The sequence below is a fragment of the Psammomys obesus genome, unplaced genomic scaffold (assembly GCF_907164565.1).
Source record: "Psammomys obesus unplaced genomic scaffold, mPsaObe1.curated_primary_1811, whole genome shotgun sequence".
NCBI lineage: Eukaryota > Metazoa > Chordata > Mammalia > Rodentia > Muridae > Psammomys > Psammomys obesus.
Window position 1 is genome coordinate 19766739 of NW_026596046.1, and position 19636 is coordinate 19786374.

The window sequence follows — 19636 nt, forward strand, 5'->3', positions numbered from 1 at the left end:
GCTACAATGACATTCCTCATAGAACTAGCAAAACTACTCTAAATGCTAATATAAGCACAAAAGTCCTTATATAGCCAAAATGATCCTAAGCAGAAAGAGAAATGCTGAAGGCATCACATCATAATGCTGAATTATACTACAGAGCCATCCTGGCAAAGAACCAGACATGCAGACCAACTGAAGAGAGCAAATGAAAATGGGATACATACACACAATGTAATTCTATCTACCCACTCAAAAGTAAAATTATATTTGCAGGGAAATGGGTAGGACTGTAAATCACATTAAAAAAAAAAAAAAAAACAAGCTGGACTCAGAATGATCATTACAGCATTTGCTCTCTCCTGTGGTCCTAAACTTTCTGGGCGTGCATGTGTATAACTAGAAAGCGGATCATGGAATGTAAGAACAGACCTTAAAGGGAGGAGAAAAGAGAAGGTAATGGGATGTATGTGCCATAAAAGCAGAAAAGAAAGGGAAGTAGCAAGAGTAAAGGGGATGGGTTTTGGTGGGATGGGATTGGGAAAAGGATACCATAATAAAACCCACTAATTTGTATTAACCAATTAATAATCGTAATAATTGTAGTAATCAAAAAATTATTGGCTTTCCCTTTAAAATACTAAAAAAATTAAGAAATTAAAAATTCTGGTGTTCACTTAAAAACTGTTTATATATGTACATATATATATACATAAAACTGTCAAAGAATAAATAAAAGATATCCTTTAAAAACTGCACATGGTAAACAGTTAACTAACTTATCACTCAGTCCTCCTGATAAAGTTATGCCACTTATTAAGCATGTTTAAATAGTCAGAATATGATGTATGATATAATAAATATAATAAAAAGCAACAAATGGGCAACAAGTAACTCACAAAAAATACGGACGAAGTCCACAGATACAATCAATTCAGCAAGTATTTACTCTGAAGCATTCACTGTTGCTAGCTACTCTGTGCACTGACCAATCACTGAACAAAAACTAAGTCCTTGTCATCACAGAATTTCCATTCTAATGAGGACCGACTTAAATAAACAAAAGCTGTGTTAGACGGACACTTGCAAAAGAGCAGGGGAAGAGTCCGGAGTGTTGCCTAGGAATGGAGGGTCTGAGCCTGTAGTCCCATCACTCAGGGAGGCAGTTCTTTCCTTCTCCCTAGTAGGTCCTTGGCTCTAAGCTCAGGTTGTTAGGCTTGGCAGCAAATATCTTTACCCACCGAGCCATCTCGTTGCCCTACATTTTAAATTTAAATTAAAAGCATGTTATACTTATACACAGCAGAAATAAACTAAAACATTAAATATGAGTGAATAAATTATTCAGAAATATATAAAAATTATTTTAAAAAACCACCTTCTAGAGTCACACTTAAAGCTAATATTTGCTTATCAACAGCAGGTAACGTTGAAAGATATAGGACAGAGGTTCAATAATATATTAAAAATGATTAAATAAAAATTTGTTTAACAATTTATATTCATTAGCAGGGTGTAATAGCGCACACCTGTAATCCCAGCACTCAGGAAGGCAGAGGCAGGCAGATCTCTGTAAGTTCAAGACCAGACTGGTCTATAAAGTGAGTCCAGGGCTACATAGAGAAACTCTGTCTTGAAAAAACAAAACAAAACAAAAATATTTGTTGTGGGAGTGAGATACAGGTGGTATGTGGAGCTCAAAGGACTACCAGCCGGAGTAGGTTCCTTCTACTACTATCTGTGTTCTGGGGCTAGCACTCAGGTCATCCAGCCAGAGGGAAAGCCCCTTTACTCACTCTAGCAATCCCCAGGATTTTCTTAAACATCAAGGTTTTCTTATTTTCATTTTAGCTGAGCAAATTAGTCTGAACTAAGGCTCTATGAAGCTGTTCACAATTAAGTGAAAATTAACATACCTCATTATTTGTTAGATTAAGAATACACAATTAAGGGCTAGAGAGATGGCTCAGAGTTTAAGAGCAGTAGCTGCTTTTCCAGAGAATCTGGGTTCAATTCCCAGCAACCACATGGCAACTAACAACAGTGCATAACTCCAGTTCCGGAGGTTCTACCATCCTCCCAAAACTAAAAACAAGTAAAATAACAATGCATATAAAATAAAATTAAGTAAAAATTAAAAACTACACAATTAGGTAGGCATAGTGGCTAACTGCTATAATCCTAGCGCTCTGAAGGCTCAGGCAGGTTGATCACCACAAATTCAATGCCAGCCTGGACTACAAAGTGAGTTCCATGCTGGCATGGCCTACAGAGTGAGACCCTGTCTCAAAAAATAATAATAATAATGAACAAGAACTACTTAATCTCTTCAACCAAAAACAGACCACTGATCAAATTCATTAATAACTTGAGTTAAAAATAAACTTAAAACCACATCACACTACCCTCAGCACAATGTGAATTATTTTAATTATTTTTACATTTTATGTGTGTATTTGTATGTATGCAGGCACCACAGTGCAGAGGTGGGAGTCAGAGGACAACTTACAGGAGCTGGTTCTCTGCTTCTACCATAAGTGTCCTGGGACCAACTCCAGACATTAGGCTTCACAGCAAGCACCTTTACTCACTGAGTCATCTTGCTGGCCCCAAATCATTTTGTTATATCCATGTAACAAAGATTCTTCCTAAAGCTAAGATATCGCTCTTCCTTTAGAACACACACTCAAACCCAGTAGGAGGGAAGGGGGGGGGGAGGAGAAAGAGGAGGAGGAGGAGAATTCCTAAATCTAAGGCAGCTGTATGAACTCCTGAACTCAGTGCCTTTTCCTCTCGGCTCCTACACTTTTTCTAGAATTCCCAAGTTCAACACATACATGTCAGGCAAATTGGCCTATCGTGTGGAAACAGGAAGAGGAAAACCCAGGTCCTTCTACTGGTAGGTTTCTATTGGCAAGTGTGTGTAAAAAAGTATAGCTGAACTCCAGATGTGGTGGTGCTCACCTTTAATCCCAGCATTCAGGAGGCAGAGACAAGATCTTTGAGTTCAAGACCAGGCTGGTCTACAAGTTAGTCCAGAACAGCCAGGGTTCTGCTAAACCCCATCTCTAAAAACTAAAAAACAAACAACAAAAGTATAGCTGAGCCTAAGATGATAAAAAGACAACCACTTATGATTCATACACATAATATAACACTGGGTGTTAAACAAAGCAGCTAAGCACTCACACTTCAAGATTCTCAGGCTCTAATGGCATGAAAAATACAAAAGCTACTCATAAAACAATTGCTACATGTAAGGCACTCAAATGCAAATGAAAAACAAATGGAGCATTTGACAGCCCCTTAATAAAAACAATTAAAATTAAACAATGCTTCATTAACCTCTCAACAGTGTGCTAGCCCTTGCCCTTCAGTAAAACACAAAGCATAAATTCTTCAAAGGCCTTGAGCAATGACCAGGTGAACTGACAATGGAATGTTACATTAACTATATAAAAGAGAAGCACACTCAAATGTCCTGAGAAAGAGTAAGGTGTGAGTTCTTGAACAACTCACTGCAGTGCTATAAGCAGAGCTAAGTTACACTCTAAAAGGATCATCCTGGTTTCCTACGTGAGAACTACACAAGGTGGAGAGAAAGGCACCATTCTATTGCAGCTGGTCAGGTATTCACTCAATATGTACTATGTTCTGCTGTCTTCTCTAGAAATACAGTGGTAAACAGACAAAGGCCCTGCCATCACATAAAGGAAAGCAGACAACCAACGCTTAAAAACGATGAACACCTTCTTAAGACTTTCAAATAGCAATAAATAAGAAAAAAAACTAAATCAGAGTAAAGGAACAGGAATTTTGTTTAGGTATTTAGTTTAATTAAGTAGGTCTGAGATAATGTGTCTCAAGCCATACAAAGATACAAGAGAAAAGGATTCCAGTCAGAAAGAGTAACAAATATAGAGGCTTGAAATATAATGAATCCTGTCCAACGTAAATGAACAAGAGACAGGAGACCAGCCAGCTGTACTGAGCTTGAGCTGGTGATTACAATCCTGTTCTCTCAAGTGACTAGTCTATACATTCTAGCTTGCCCTGAAGTCAGTTGGATCTTCTGTCTCAATTCTTGACAATGAAAATAAGGGTGTTGTTTGTTTCAGAGCCAAGTGTTTTTACATGTGGGTATTCCCTCCCATCTGCTAACAAGACACAGGCAATAATCAGGCCCAAGAGCTACCTGCTGAGGACATTCTCTACAGACTATTACATAAATACAAAATGACCTTGCTGTTGTGTTGGAGCCATAATGCACTTTGGGGTTTGTTACTACAGTCAAGCCTCATCTCTCCTGCCTTAAACAAGGCCTGATCTTCTAAGCTTTTAAAAAGTACTAATTATATTCTTTCTGTAGTGGAAACAGAAGTAATACAACCTGATCTTTTCATTTATAAACATCATTCTAAGCCATCCAAATAAGAAAGAACATGGGCTTATATAGTAGCAGCAGATTAAGAAATGGTGAGATGTAGGATGTGTTTTCAAAGTGGAATCATGGGCATCTCCTACTGGTGAGCCTGCATGTGGGCATAAATGGAAAAGAATACTCAAGATTAAGTTCCACGGTTGAACAACCAGGTCTAAAATATATATTTAAAAATACTTCCTGTTGTGGACGAGAGAAAAGAATACAAAAATTTTAGAGCATCAGGCTTCTTGGTGAAGACTAAAAACAGCCACAAAGGGACGGAGGAAATCTAACATGGGGAAGTAAATTAGTATTTCTCCTTTGACTGCTTTGTCTGAAATGCCTTTTTAAATATCTACAAATGAAACAAATAGGGTATATGGTATATAATTCCAAAAGAGAGGGACTGATGACACACGGTTTGGTTGACCATAAAAAAGATAATTTAAGCTACATAATTAGCTCTCTTACTCTCCTGCAGCCTAAGCCTGTCATTACACGGTCCTCTACCATCTGGAGCGATCTGCCAGCACTTCTCTGCCACACATGCTCCATATGATTCCACTGTCTCTAATGCCTAATGCTGTCATTTTTCACTGCTCAGGGGCTTTGTTTCTTGTGGCGCTGGGAATGGAAACAGAGCCTCATGCATGCCGGGCAAGCAATCTACCACTAAGCCATATCCCCAGTCCAAGTACTATCTATTCCTTAAGGCTTATATCAGAACCTCTTTTGTCATTATTTTCCTAACACAACCCCAATTTAAAGTAACGTCTCAATTTTTTGCAGCTGCCAAGTAATTATTTTCCACAGATCTGGTACCTACTTAGAAAGGCAAGTTACAGCTACATGCTAGCTAATCTACTAACGTGCTAAAAACCCTAATGTTCACATATTTTGTTCCTTGACATCTCTAACTAGCAGTTATTTAAGACAAATCACATTTTACTCTTCTTTTTACTTGCTCTAGGACTCTAGTACAATCCCATGAAGATGGTGAGCAATTTTAGTAATTTGGTACCTTCTGAAGCACACTGAGCTAGGATGAAAGAAAGCAGAACTTATAAGGAGGTAGATTACCGTCAATCATCTGGAGAAAACAAGAATTTATACAGTTTTCCAACAAGGCTGACAAGATATCGCTGTGCCTAAAATGCAAACATTTTGTTTACTGGGAACTTACCTATGTCAATATCAGTAAACCCTTCTGCGCTTATGGCATCCATCGTGCTTTTGTCTATCGTGTCTAGACAAAGACTAGCCAGCTGAGGTTCATCGAATAGCCGCGCCTATACATACAAAGAAACAGTCATCTTACTCTCAGTTACTTTCCCTTCAGGCTGTGCACATTCCAAGTTGATACCATAGACAGCTATAATTGCTAATTATGCAAATTCTGACAATGAAAAATGGAAGGCTAAAGAATATTAATGTTTCACATTATCAGCAATCTTGTTCTTACTGTCATATGCATATATATCACAGCCTATTTCCTGCTGTGTTACTCCGTCTGGTCCCTCGCACTCTCTCTAGGGACCAGCACACAGTGCAGTGTCTGTGTAAGATCATCTGGTTAGATAGGGTACAGTCCAATATGGAACATTTTAGTCTTAACATCACTGGGAACTGGAACATCAATTATCAAGAATAAAAAGTAAATCACAATTGTTTTTAACAATTCCTGTTGTGATGGAAGCTGTATAAGAACGTTAGAGCACCATAGCTCCAGGCACCCAAGAAATTAATCACACCAGAAATGACACTCTTAGGCTGACATGACTGATAGGTCTTCACTTAATTTTAAGTAAAATTCTTTTCTGAAAGATTTGTTTTATGTGTATGAGCATTTTGCATGCATGTAGGTATGTGTACTGTGTGTGTGCTTGGTGCCTGCACAGATCAAAGAGAGATTTGGCTCCCCTGGAACTTGCGTTACAGAAGATTGAGACATCATTCAGGTGCTAGAAATTGAATCTAGGTCCTCTATGAGAGCAGCTCTTTAACTACTGAGCCATCTTGTTAGTCCCAGTAAAATATTAAAGGATTCTGTAATTGAGTTTCTGTGTATGTGTGTGTACATGTGAACATATATGTGTGCGTATATGCCCGCTTACAGGCACACAGGCCAGAGATACCAAGCGCTTTCCTCTATCACTCTTCACCTTGTTTTCAAACAGTCTCTCTGAACCTGAAGTCCAGCAGCTGAGGTAGGCTGGCTGGCTATTCCCTGTCTCTGCCTGTCAATGCTGGTATTACAGAGGCACAGTGACATGCACAGCTTTTAGGTGGATATTAGGGATTTGAATGCATGTCCTCTTGATTTTATAACAAGCACTGCACTGAGTCATTTCTCCAACCCAGATTCAGTAAATCAGATGCAAGTGAATAAATGTTCTCCTCGGATTATGCACTGGGCTTCGTATATTAATTCGCTTTGTCAATTAGCTAACATCAGGTTTAAATAATAAAAAAGTATTAGTACATTAATAAAAAAGTATTAGTGCATTAACTCTATTTCATGTATTTTTCCCATAAAATTTGGAATTTTGAAGTTTACAGAAAGTTTTAAGGATAGCACATACACACTTCGATGTATGCTACATCCAGATTACCTATCTAAAAAGTTCCTACTGCATCTTAGTTATTCTTTCTCTCCATACAAACCTCTGTAAACACACACCATTTGTGTGGTAGTGCACCATGAGAGTAAGTTGCATACATTTTTAGGCTTTTAAATTTCCTAAAAATAAGGATATTCTCATATAATTTTAGTAGTTGGTTTTGATAAATACAAAGTTAAATTAATATAATAGTCCTTAATTTGCTGGCTGATTTCAGTTTTGTAATTTTGACCTGGTCCTATATCTGTAACATTTTTCCTTCTAGTAGAGGATCCAGTCTACAACCAGAGTTTATTCATTCTTAAAGAAATTTAGTGCATTTTCATAAAGTGAAAAAAAAAAAATCTATCAAACAGATTTTTGGTTTGTTTTTTGAAGACAGGGTTTCTATGTCTTTGTGTAGCCCTGGTTATCCTGGAACTTACTATGTAGACATAGTTGGCCTCAAACTCACAGAAATCTGCCCGCCTCTGGAATGCTGGGATTAAAGGCATATGCCATTAAAGGATTAAAGCCCAGTTCATCAACAGACATTTTAATTGGGAGCCAGACTATTTTTATTTGTTGTTCAAACAAAACATTAATCTTTCAAGCTAGAAAAAAATAAATTCTGTACAAATTTTTGTGGTAGCAACTATTTGTTAATAATAAAATACTATCCTTAATATACTACTTTAGTTTCTTGGTTTATAAATAACAGAATTTGTAATATAAAAGTTGTTTTGATACCCTGCTGGGTAGAGTCTTTCAGAGGCCTCTGTGGTAGGCCCCTGTCTTTTTTTTTTTTCCCTATTCCGATATCTATCCTGTTTGTCTTTCTGAATGGGATTATCTTACCCAGGGTCCTCCTTCTTGCTTAGCTTCTTTAGGTGTACAGATTTTAGTATGTTTATCCTATATTATATGTCTAATATCCACTTATAAGTGAGTATATACCATGTGGGTCTTTCTGCTTCTAGGATACCTCACTCAGGATGATCTTTTTCTAATTCCCACCATTTGCCTGCAAATTTCATGATTTCCTTGTTTTTAATCGCTGCGTAGTATTCCATTGTGTGAATATACCACAATTTCTGTATCCATTCCTCAGATGAGGGACATCTGGGTTGTTTCCAGATTCTGACTATTACGAATAACGCTGCTACAAACATGGCTGACCAAATGTCCTTGTTGTATACTTGAGCATATTTTGGATATATGCCTAGGAGTGGTAAAGCAAATGCTGAGACTCAGAGCCAAACTATGAGCAGAGTGCAGGGAATCTTCTGAAAGAAAGGGGAGATAGAAAGACCTGAAGGGGACAGGAGCTCCACAAGGAGAACAGAACAAAAAAATCTGCGCACAGGGGTCTTTTCTGAGACTGATACTCCAACCAAGGACCATGCATGGAGATAACCTAGAACCCCTGCAAAGATGTAGCCCATGGTAGCTCAGTTCCCTAGTAAGGGGCACAGGGGCCATCTCTGACATGAACTCAGTGGCTGGCTCTTTGATCATCTGCCCCTGAGGTGGGGGGGGAGGCAGCCTTACCAGGCCACAGAGGAAGACAATGCAGCCACTCCTGATGAGACCTGATAGGCTAGGGTCAGAGGGAAGGGGAGCCTGTGTATCAGTGGATTGGGGGGAGGGGCATGGGAAGAGAAGAGGGAGAGAGGGTGGGGTTGGGAGGGGATGAGGGAGGCGGCTGCAGTGGGATACAAAGTGAGTAAGTTGTAATAAATTAAAAAACAAATAAATTTAAAAAAAGAATATAAAAGTTGTTACTGCTAAGCAGTAGTGGTGCATGCCTTTAATCCCAGCACTTGTGAGGCAGAGACAGGCTGATCTCTCTGAGTTCAAAGCTAGGCTGGTCTACAAGAGTGAGTTTCAGGACAGCCAAGGCAACACAGAGAAACACTGTCTCAAAAAGCAAAAAGGTTGTTACATAGCCTGGCATCTTGGCACACTAGGGAGCCAGTACTAGGCAGCCAGAGGCCCTGCAAATCTTGTGAGTTCAAGGTCAGCCTGAAAACCAATACTACAAAGAAAAACCCTATCTAAAAAACACAAAAACTAAACAAAAAAGTTGTTACTTAATCTGCTCCAAAACATTAAAATTCCTTAAGCAATATATCATTCTTAATGGTTTCTTGTTGTTAGGCAAGAAATAGCACAAAACTGTTTTATGACTTTGGTTAACTTCTTTCACCTCTGCCTCTGCCCATCCCTAGTATTGTTCCTTCTCTAACTCTCCGCAGACTTTCAGTTTCTTAACGGTACGTAAGTCTTCACTCTGAATAGCAACACTTCATGAAGTTCTAATTAGGATTAATTAAAATACATAAACAACTTAAGAAAGGTATCTGACTCAACAGCCATCATCCAATACATTTTGCTATTATTACTAGCTTAGTCTCTGGCATATGTGGATATCTGTAACTATGTCCACAAAGGGCGATATCAGCAAGGTCTTTCTTTAAGTACAAATATTTAATAAAGAAGTCTGTTTTTAAAGCACCTGATGTTTACTACATAACAGAATAAACAACTACAAAGTTGAGCTCTGGGCCTTGCAACACTTACTATGAGGCTTCAGACAGGCAGTTAATTTGAACAGATTTTAATTCTCATTTATAAAATGAGAATTGACCTAGACGTCACCAGTAATTATCTGGTACTAAAACTCAACAGGAATATATATTGCTTTGTTTCTGTGAGTTGCAATATGTTGCCCAGGCTGGCCTCAAACTTCTGATGGCTCTAAGTTTTCCCCCTGCTTCAGTTTCCTGAGTGCTGGAACTACAGGCATGTGTTGTCATGTAGGATTCATGTCAAGCAGGATTCTATTGTATGAACTCCTAATTTTAAACACAGTTCACACAAAGATATTACAACAGTGTCTAAAAACAGAAATAATTTATTTTTATCTAAAGAGGGTCAGAAGACACCTAAAAAAATGATACATAATACATGTTAGGGATGGTTAACGGTCCTTTAGTTATGTTGTTTATAAAGACATCACTAGGCTGCACACTTTTGCTCTATGGATTGTACTTAATGGGGCATAAATAGTATTTCATATGAACCTAATATCGTAACTGCTTCAGTAGTGAGTCAAGAAAGTTCAGGTGTTGGCACAGATATAAAAGATAGTCAATCTTAGAACTCCTGTTATTAAATACTCCATTTTATTTCAGATCCAGCAAAAATTAAAAATGAGTATGTTCAGAAATTTTCATTGTATCATACTCTCACAGCATGAAGAATATATTTTTAATGCCATCTGTTATGTTCAATCTTTACACTACTATTTTTGCTACATTTACTTACCTGTGTAAGCAACATAAAGGCATTATCTGCCCTAAGATGTTTGGTGAGAAACTCTACACAATGTGCTTCCAGTGCAGGGACTGCATATTTCTTAGCAGTATAAAGAGTGGTCATAACGGTTTCTGGACCAATTTGAACTTCATCTGAATACAAAAACCTGAAAAGCAATTGGAAAATTTGAAGAGATGATCAGCAATGTTTTAGAAAAGCAATCTATCAGAATTAAAGTTTAATGAGCAAACAAACAAAAGAAAAAGCCCTGAAATTAACCTCCGAGTAAGAAGCACCTGCACTGACATCCTATTCTTATCCCTGAGAGGTTCAAAGTATTTCTGTTTTCGGGAGGTTAACAGTGCTCAGGAGACAGACATACAAATACATCTTTGGCTCCTTTTAGCTCTCCATAGCTAAATACAAGATCAGTGGTTCACTAATGTCTCCCTCATCAAAGGACATTCACAGTTAGCTAAGATCACATCTCCAAATGCTAAAAGATTCATTAATTTCTTGATAGCAGATCCTTCTTTTTCCTTAAAACCTTTCATACTCATTTCAGAATTAACACAGTGACCAGAGATTAGAATGCTGGGACTCTTAAAGAATAAAATAATCCAGTTGACCTGTATCTATTAGTATCAGTGGACTAAAAAAAATCTCTATTAATAATATATGTGAGGGGAGAAAAAATAAATTGTGTGGGTTTGAGCCAGTGCTATCATTTACTGGGATGTGGCTTTAAGCAAATTATCATGGCATGACTCTCTAGATGAAAGTAACAGTATCTATTTGTAATGTTGCAGTGAGAATAAGCACAAGTTAAAAACATAAAGCTTTCAGTACAGCTTTACAAAATATAAACTTAAGTAAATGCCGGCTGTTTACTGTATGATCTAATTTGCTTACAAAAAACAAAAAAACAAAAAAACAAAAAACGGTTTTCCTCTGTATTTTGGAATCAATCTTTCTTTCCTTTCCCACCCTGGACAAGGTTTCTCTGTGTAGCCCTAGCTGTCTGTCCCGGAACTCCCTTTGTAGACCAGTGCTGGGATTAAAGGTGTGCACCACCACCATGACTGGCAGAATATTGCTTTTTCTTTTTTTTTTTAGTCCTATTTTTATTTCTAGCAATCATATTCAAATTTCTAAAGCATCCTACTTTGTTCTTGATTATTCCTTTTTCTTCCCTCCAGAACTTTTATGTGTTAGTTTTATGGATACAAAAACTTTCCCCAAGTTTCCAAGACATTTAAAAGGAATTTTAAGTCTTCTTTTTCCTCAAGTCCATGTTTCCTTGAAATTCATGTTCTGTTTGTCTTTGTCATTCATGTTCTGATTTTCTGTGTGTCAAGTGGTCAACATCTCCAAGTTCAGTAATTAGTAGCGGGTCTGTTTCCAGGTGAAATCTTGAAAAAGCAAAGGTTGGCATAAGTTCCCAGTATGTGGAAACTGTTGCCCAGCACCTTGTCTTACAGTGAGAAGCCAGCACTGAGATCAAGAACCCCTCATGCCATTAGGACAACTTTACCCTGAGGTTCCAAAATCATACCAGCAGTTCTATTTGTCGCCAGGCAGCTTGCTCAAACTTCCAGAAGAACCTTTGGTCATCATCAGCATTGAGAGACAGTCTGTAAGGGGGCTTTACATTAATTTCTATGTCTTAGCACTCGGCTTTCTTTCCACCCTTTCTTTCTTTCCCGGCGACGCCTAGCTAGAGTTGTAGCAGAACAGCTTCTGCTGCGCTGCAGCCCCTTCCGTGGTCTGGATTCTAGGTCCCAGACTCAGCCACTCCCCTCTTACACACGACTTCTAAGCACACCGTCGGCCTTCTACAGGCTGGCCATTCCAACCTCTCCTTGTCTCCTCTGTAACAAGCATACTGGCTTTAGCATTTCTTAATAATCATTCCAGCTGAGAGAGACGGGAGACAAGGGCACAGAGCTGAAGTACATAGTTCTCTATGAATCTGTGTTTGGGAGCTCCAATTTAGGCAGCCATGAAATATCTACGAAGACATTCTAGGTCCAAAAAAGAATTGTGTCTTAGATTACTCTGCATGCAGCTGGGTGTGGTGGCACACATCAGCGGTCCAGCCAGAGGCAGAGTCAGAGGCAAGCGGATTTCCATTTGTTCAAGGCCAGCCTGATCTACAAAACAAGTCCGAGGCTATACAGGGAAACCCTGTCTGGAAAAAAAAAAAGAAACACCATGAATTGTAACTGATCAACCAAGTTTCCTTTTTTTACATTTGTTGCTACGACAATTACAAATGAAAGCTGTGGCTTCATCACAACATACTTTTATTTATTAACCTTATTTAGTGCTACTTTATCTTTTGTCCTTAGATTTCTTGTAAGATGCTTTAAATCATTTTTCAGACTGCAATTTAAAAGTAAATACTGGACTATAAAAAATAAGAAAGGAAAATTTTTCCCTTACAGTACCAGACAAGGTGTAGGCATGTGTAAGTTTTAATGAATACAAGTTAACACACTAGGCAAAAGTTTCTAAGTAACATCAATACTTGGGGTACATTTTTATCCTCCCTCCCTCCCTCCCTCCCTCCCTCCCTCCCTCCTTTCTTTCTTTCTTTCTTTCTTTCTTTCTTTCTTTCTTTCTTTCTTTCTTTCTTTCTTTCTTTCTTTCTTTCTTTCTTTCTTTCTTTCTTTCCTTTCTTCTTGAGACAGGGTTTCTCTGTGTAGCCAAGGCTGTCCTGGAACTCATAGAGATCTGCCTGCCTGCCTCTGGGATTAAATACGTGCACCACCACCACCCAGCTAGTATTTTCAATTCTAACAAGAAAACTTCCTAAAAATCCAAGAATTGTCTTGCTCATATTTCATTTATACATGTTTCTACATAAATAAACTACCTGGGAATCTAAACTCTTATACCTATGGCAACAGTGAAGCTGAACGTCCCAGCTGAATTGCCCTAATAAAGAAGGTATTAAAATGATGAACACTGTCTGCAAGCAGGGCTTTAGATTTAGACACAGATGATTCTTTACTCTGAAATATGTTTAATCAGTAGGATTTCTTTTCATTCAAAGACCTACTCATTTATAAACTGTTATGTGTATGAGGCTGAGTGTGTTTGTGTACCACTTGCATGCAAGTGCCTGCAAATGCCAGAAGAGTCTCAGATTACCTGGATCTGGGGTTATAGGCAGTGGTGATCTGTCCTGTGGGTGCTGGGAACCAAATCCTGTTTTCTACCAAAGCAATAAGTACTCTTAATTATTGAGCTATCTCTCTAGCCCCCAATTAGAATTTTTATAATATTAAGGAAAACTAAGACACAACTAAAACTTAAACATGACACTACCACAAATTCTTATGACTGTACATGCATGATGTCCATGTGTGTGGGCACATGTCACAGCATGCCAGTAGGTAAAATAGAAGCTTCATGGAATTGGCTCTCCCTTTTACCCTATACATGCTCACCTCAGACTGCCAAGCTCACAGAGCAAGCACCATAGCATAGAACCAACTCTTTATATTCTAAAGGGACAACTAAAGCTCCCAGATACAACGTTTAAGGACAGGATCATAAAACAGAGGAATAATTGTATGTAATCAAAGAATGCTTCTTTATCTTCACCCCAAAGATGGTCTCCAACAAGATAAAATCCAAGGCTGTATTTAATACAATGTAAGGTATTTTTGAGATAGGGTCTTCTGTAGCCAAGTTTCAGGCCTTGACTTTCTGATCCTCAAGCCTCTACCTCCCAGTGTATCACCATACCTTGCTAATAAAAATGATATGCACATGTGTTCTTGCATATATGTGGTTGGTGGGTGTGGAGATCAACCTCTGGAACACAAGCCATCTCCTCTGAGGGCAGAGTCTCGGTGGCCTGGAGCTCACTAATGAGGCCAAACAGATCAGGGATACCAGGGTTCTTCCTGGATTAGCCTCCCCAGCTCTGGGACGCAAGTGCATGGCTGCAACAGCTGGGACTTCCATGCCGGTTCTGGGAACCTCATTTTTACAAGGCCGCCACTTTACCGTTCAAGCTGTTCCTCCAGCCCTGAATCAAAATAGCTTTGAGAGAATAGACTGAAAATTTGATTTTTATATTAGAAAAAAAGGGGAGGGGGCTACAAGATCACACCTGAGGAACTTCATGGAACTGAAGTTCCTTCAATAATTCATTTTATTCAAAAATATTTTTGAGGGACTTACGTATTTCATTAGGCACTGTCATTAGGTAACAGAGCTATAGAAAGGGTAAGGTAGTTTTGTCTATAGTAAGTTCACTGTTTGATAATGAAATGCTCAAAAAGTAAAGCCAGAAGAACAGAAGTATCAATCAGGCACTAAGATACAATAACTATTCGCTTAGGAAGCCCACATTAAACCATGCCTTCCGCTATTAGTGCTATTACATAGGTCTCGGCTGGTTCGCATGATTCCCATTACTCATCAGCAGAATGAAGCAGAGCAAATATATCAGGTTAGAGCCTACACTTTAAGAATACCTGGGAGCTTCTACTTTTGTCCAAGAAATCAAGCTTACTGAAATGACCAGCTAGAAAGGTACAAGGAAAGGAAGAGCCTCAAACTATTTAAAAATCATCCCAGAATCCGAGTCAAACCCTCCATATGACATGACCCCCCACCCCAACCCACCCCCGCCACCCTAGATGCTATTTGAAATCAATTCATGAAGCCTTAAAGCTGTGCCAAACAATCGGGTGATCCCATCAACCTACACAGTTCTGGTGATAATGAAACGACTTTAAAACCACTAGGTAGTGAGTGGTTTGTTCTAGGGTAATGTGCAACCAGAACATGCTAAGATTAAATGACCTAGTGTACAAATTTGCCTGTAGCGGAAGGAAACTGATTTAATAAAAAAAAAAAGTAAGCCTTAAAATGATTAACTGAAGCTTAATAATTACTGTCTTTTGCATAGCGGCTGTACAGTTGGAAGAGGCCTTGGCAGGGAGGCATTAAAATAAGGAAAATGCCACCAGTGATTAGGTGGGGACACTGAATGGATAGACAAAAAGGGACAAAGTGATCATATCACAATGGCCTTTAACACCTGTAAAGTATTAAACTTCATCCAACAAACAGAAGTCCCTAAACAATTCAGAGAGAAATGATGGTGACATGAGTGCTAGAGTGACAACGGTGTGTGGGTAGGGAGTGCAGAATGCAGGAATCGTTAGTAAGAGCGCATTACCGTTTTGTTTCCCCCTCCCCAGGGTTATCAAGAGCTTACGTCTTATCACACCACCATGAATTCATTTTCATTTTTCAAAACACTCAGTACCAGTTAACACAGCTGACCATTTTCCACAGCTAACAAATTTTTCTATCCTCATTTTCCAAATATTTTCTTTGACTGGATAACAGGTTCCTATTTCCTTTTCTCAGTTCACTGACAGCTGCCTGTTTTGCTTCATGCTTCCTTTCCCTTCCTACATCTCTCCGAGCTGCAAGATCACAGGGTTTTCATCCTTGTACTTTACATTCTTGTTTCACAATCCACTTCTTTCCCAAGTTAATTTCATTAAGTTAAATCCTTTTAAATGCCATTCATTTTTAACTTTCTCTGATTCCACCTTCAAAATATAACCGGAATTTGACCACTTATCCTATCACTCCCTCCCTGGCAGCTCACCATCATCTCTCATCTAAGTAGAGACAGGAAAACCTCTTTATCAGCCTGCTTCCCAGTTTACTGCCCTATCGAATCTCCCAGCAACAGCCAGACGAGTTTTTAAAGTGTAAATAGCATCACAGCACTCCATGAAAACCCTCCGTTAGTTTTCTCTGTCCCAGAGGAGAAGTCAAAAGTCCTTCCTCAGTCTCTCAAAGCCTGCTTGGGCTGTCTTTTCCCACTATTACGGGCTAGTAGTTTCTTTTTATCTGCTCAAACCACACTGGTTTACTCTTGTAGGTTCTCTAACAGGACACAGTTAAGGACTAAAGCATGACCCTCCCCCTCCTTAGGAAGCTTTCTCTTACGGCTTGATCATTTCTCTTCAAACAGTTAGTCTTGATATTATGGCCTAATTTCCCCTTATGTAACTATTCCCTTTTCGAGAGCAGGGACTTTTACTTGTTCACTGCTAACTCCTACACTAAAAAAAAAAAAAAGAAAAAGCTGCACAGAGAGACACAGTATTTGTTAAATGAACATCATTTATAAGTGAGAGAGCTTTAAGTGAGCAGTTTATTAAAGAGTTTAAAACCTAAGTTCATAAGCCTGTACGTAATGTTAAATAATTAAGATTGTAAAAGCAATAAAAAAAATGCCTCAGCTACCTTACTTTTCCAGTTTAGCAAGCACCACAAGACTTGTCACACAATACTAAATATGATACCAATGTTTCAAAGCTAATCAATGCCTAAGTAAAAATTAGTCTAGACATTCATTTCAGAAGAGAAAAATGACCAGAACCTGAATATCATGAAAATATATAATTTACCAAAAGCAAAAAAATGAGATTCAAGGACTCTAAAATAACTTATTTCTTATTAAAACTGATATTTGATGAAAATATGAGTTAAAAACAAAAGTATGAAAGAGCCCTTTCATAATTTTATTCTAGCACTATCAATAAGAGTCCCTAATAGTTTTAGCTTGATAGTTCTCAAATTTAGCCAGTATAACTATCACTTAGGAAAAGTATTAAAAATGCTTAAAAGGTTTCACCTCCAAATGATACCAAAAGGAGAGCTCTACAAACATAACATCGTGCAAGTAGCCAAAGAATCTTTTTTTTTTTTTTTTTTTTTTTGTATTTTTGTTCCTGCATGTACACACAGCAGTACACACATGAAGGTCAGAGAACAATTTGCTGAAGTTCTCTCCTTTCATCACATGGATTACAGGTATCTAACTCAGGTCTTCAGGCTTGCTAACAAAAGCCTTTACCCACTGAGCCATCTTCCTGGACTATCATTTTAAGAAAGACAGTACTGAACTACATAATCTAGGAAAGCTATATCCAGTTTTCCTGGTCAGCTTCAGAATCCAAATGACCCAAACCCATTAGGCTGCACATCTCTCCCCACAAATGCAAGTAAATTAAAAGCTGGAAATTCTGTGAGCGGAAGAGACAAAGGTACTAAAGGTACTATCAGCTTTCCAGTTCAACAACACTTACTTGGCGAATTGTTGTGTCCCTGTAGCCCATCTCCAGGTATATAACGTTTGTTCCATTCCTTTTCAGTTGTTACTATGTTGCACAAAATTCAAAATGCTAACATAAAACATTCCCCTAGTATTACCTGGTTTTCACAGTGAATGCATTATATTCCATCAAGTGGACCCATTATTGTTTATCAAACTATTTATTCCCTTGGCCTGACTTCTTTCCACATTACTGTGAAGAATGCTAATGGAGATATTTTTCGGTAACTTAATGTTTCCTAAGTGTACAAATCTAAACTGCGCGACTATTTTTCAAAGGCTTTTTATGAATATTTTTGTCAGAAAGTGTTCCGACAGTCATCTCTTAAAATGGTGGGCCACACTTAAGGGACTGAAAGTAGGCTGAGTCCAAAGACAGCTTGGCGTACATACCAAGCTCCAAGTCAGCCAAGCCTACATAATCAGACCCTGTCCCAGAAAATAAAAACACAAACCCAAAACAAAACAATTTGGTGGGGCTGATGAAAATGAGAAAGTACTTCACTGTTTTAATTTGCACTTCCTTATTTAGTAATGAGGTTAAACGTCCTGGACTTGTGTTTTTTCCTATTCTATTTATCGTTTTTTATCCATGTACTAATGGGGACTTAAGATTTATTTCTTGTGTGAACTTCATAGTTCACTCTGTATGCATCTTCCTGATGAAGCTGAGGACCTTTGTGGACTCTTGTGTTCCAAGGACCTGCCTGTTTACATCAGAGTTACTCAAGACTGCCAGCTTAAAAACAACACATCATTCAGGCAGCCAAAACCATCTTCGTATAATGAAACACACATGGTCCTCTGGGAGCTGACTCCGTTACCTTGGACGAGTTACTTTTCTGGGCCTGGCTCCCATTTGTCAAACTGGGGTAAACAGCCCGATCTCCCTCCCGGACAGGACTGCTGGGGTTAAAAGCTATGAACGCCAAAATGCTACTCCCTTCCACCGAAGAAAGCTAATGAGCTATCCATCTCCGAAGCAGGCCAGCCAGTTAACCTGCTATTACTTTCGGGAGTCTAGACAACAAATCGCGACGGGCCTGAAGACACCAGTTCTCCCAGTCCCTATCAGCTGGCGCGTCCTTCAGACAAAAACCAACCCGGCGAGCGGGCGCTCGGGCCGGCCTGCGCCGTCTTCGACCCTGCCCGCTTGCTCGTCAAGCCCGGGCCACAGGGCGGGCCCCGGACTACGCCAGCGCCCTTCCCCGGCGGAGCGCCCGCCGCCGGCCGGCCGGCCCTCCCGGGCATCCCGGCGAGAGAGGAACCGGGGGAGGCCGGCTGGCCGGTTCCCCAAGGCCGCCGGCCCCGCGCGCCCGCCGCTCACCTCAGCAGCGCCAGGAAGGCGGCGGGCTCCACGTCCGGCAGCTCGATCTCGGCCGACGTCGTGGCCATGCCGCCGTTGAACATGGCGTCGAAGACCGCGCTGCCCGCCGCCAGCACGAAGCGGTGGGCGGGGATGCGCTGCGGGCCCCCGGCGGCCGCGCCGCCGCGGCCCTTGCCGAGCACGAACCGCACATCGCTCAGCAGCTCCGAGTTGAAGAGGAAGGCGAAGCGCTCCTTGAGCGACGCCTTGGTGGCCTGCCAGTTGTACAGCGGCTCCCGCTGCAGCGGCAGCAGCGGCCCGAGGGCCGACGGCGACGGAGCGGGCGGCGGCGGCGGAGGCGGGGGCGGCGGCGGGGCCGGAGGACCCAGCTCCGCCTCGGCCCCGGCCGCCGGCTCCCCCGCCGCGGCTGACCCGAGCGAGGCCATCCTTCCGCTGAGCGGCTCTGCTCAGGGGGCGAGCGCCCGGCGCGCCGCCGCCATCGTCGAGCCGCCCCGAGGCCGGCGCCGCCCCCTCGCCTTCCGGGAAAGGCGCTTCCGGCCGCGCGCCTCCGCCCTCCCGCGGGGCGGCGTGGCTGAGCGGGAGGGGAGGGGAGGGAGGACGGCGGGGTCCACCCTGCTTCTCCCTTTCTGGCGCGCGCGCGGACGCGGCCCCAGCCCTGTTGGTGGAGAAGCTGGAAGTGCGAGGACCTCGAGGGCACTGCGAGGGAGGCTGTGGAGGGACGACGCCCTAACGTACCGGAAGATGGGACCGTGGCCCCGTCACCGCCGCGGTGGAACCCCACCGGTCTCTCCCCAGGTTTGCAGGTCCCTCGGCTCCCCTCT

At 40.7% G+C, this 19636-nt stretch overlaps 1 protein-coding gene across 1 annotated transcript in view; it reads right to left on the reverse strand.

Annotated features, from left to right (window-relative positions):
* The window catches only part of Btbd1 (BTB domain containing 1), a 38321-nt gene extending 19013 nt beyond the window's left edge, over positions 1–19308 (reverse strand). The window contains exons 1-3 of the mRNA XM_055623024.1: positions 18816–19308; positions 10336–10492; positions 5589–5694 (exon numbers count right to left, since the gene is read on the reverse strand). Of these exons, the coding sequence (XP_055478999.1) occupies positions 5589–5694; positions 10336–10492; positions 18816–19240 (688 nt within the window). The 5' untranslated portion in view covers positions 19241–19308. The remainder of the gene's footprint in view (positions 1–5588; positions 5695–10335; positions 10493–18815) is intronic.
* Between the last annotated feature and the right edge of the window lie 328 nt (positions 19309–19636).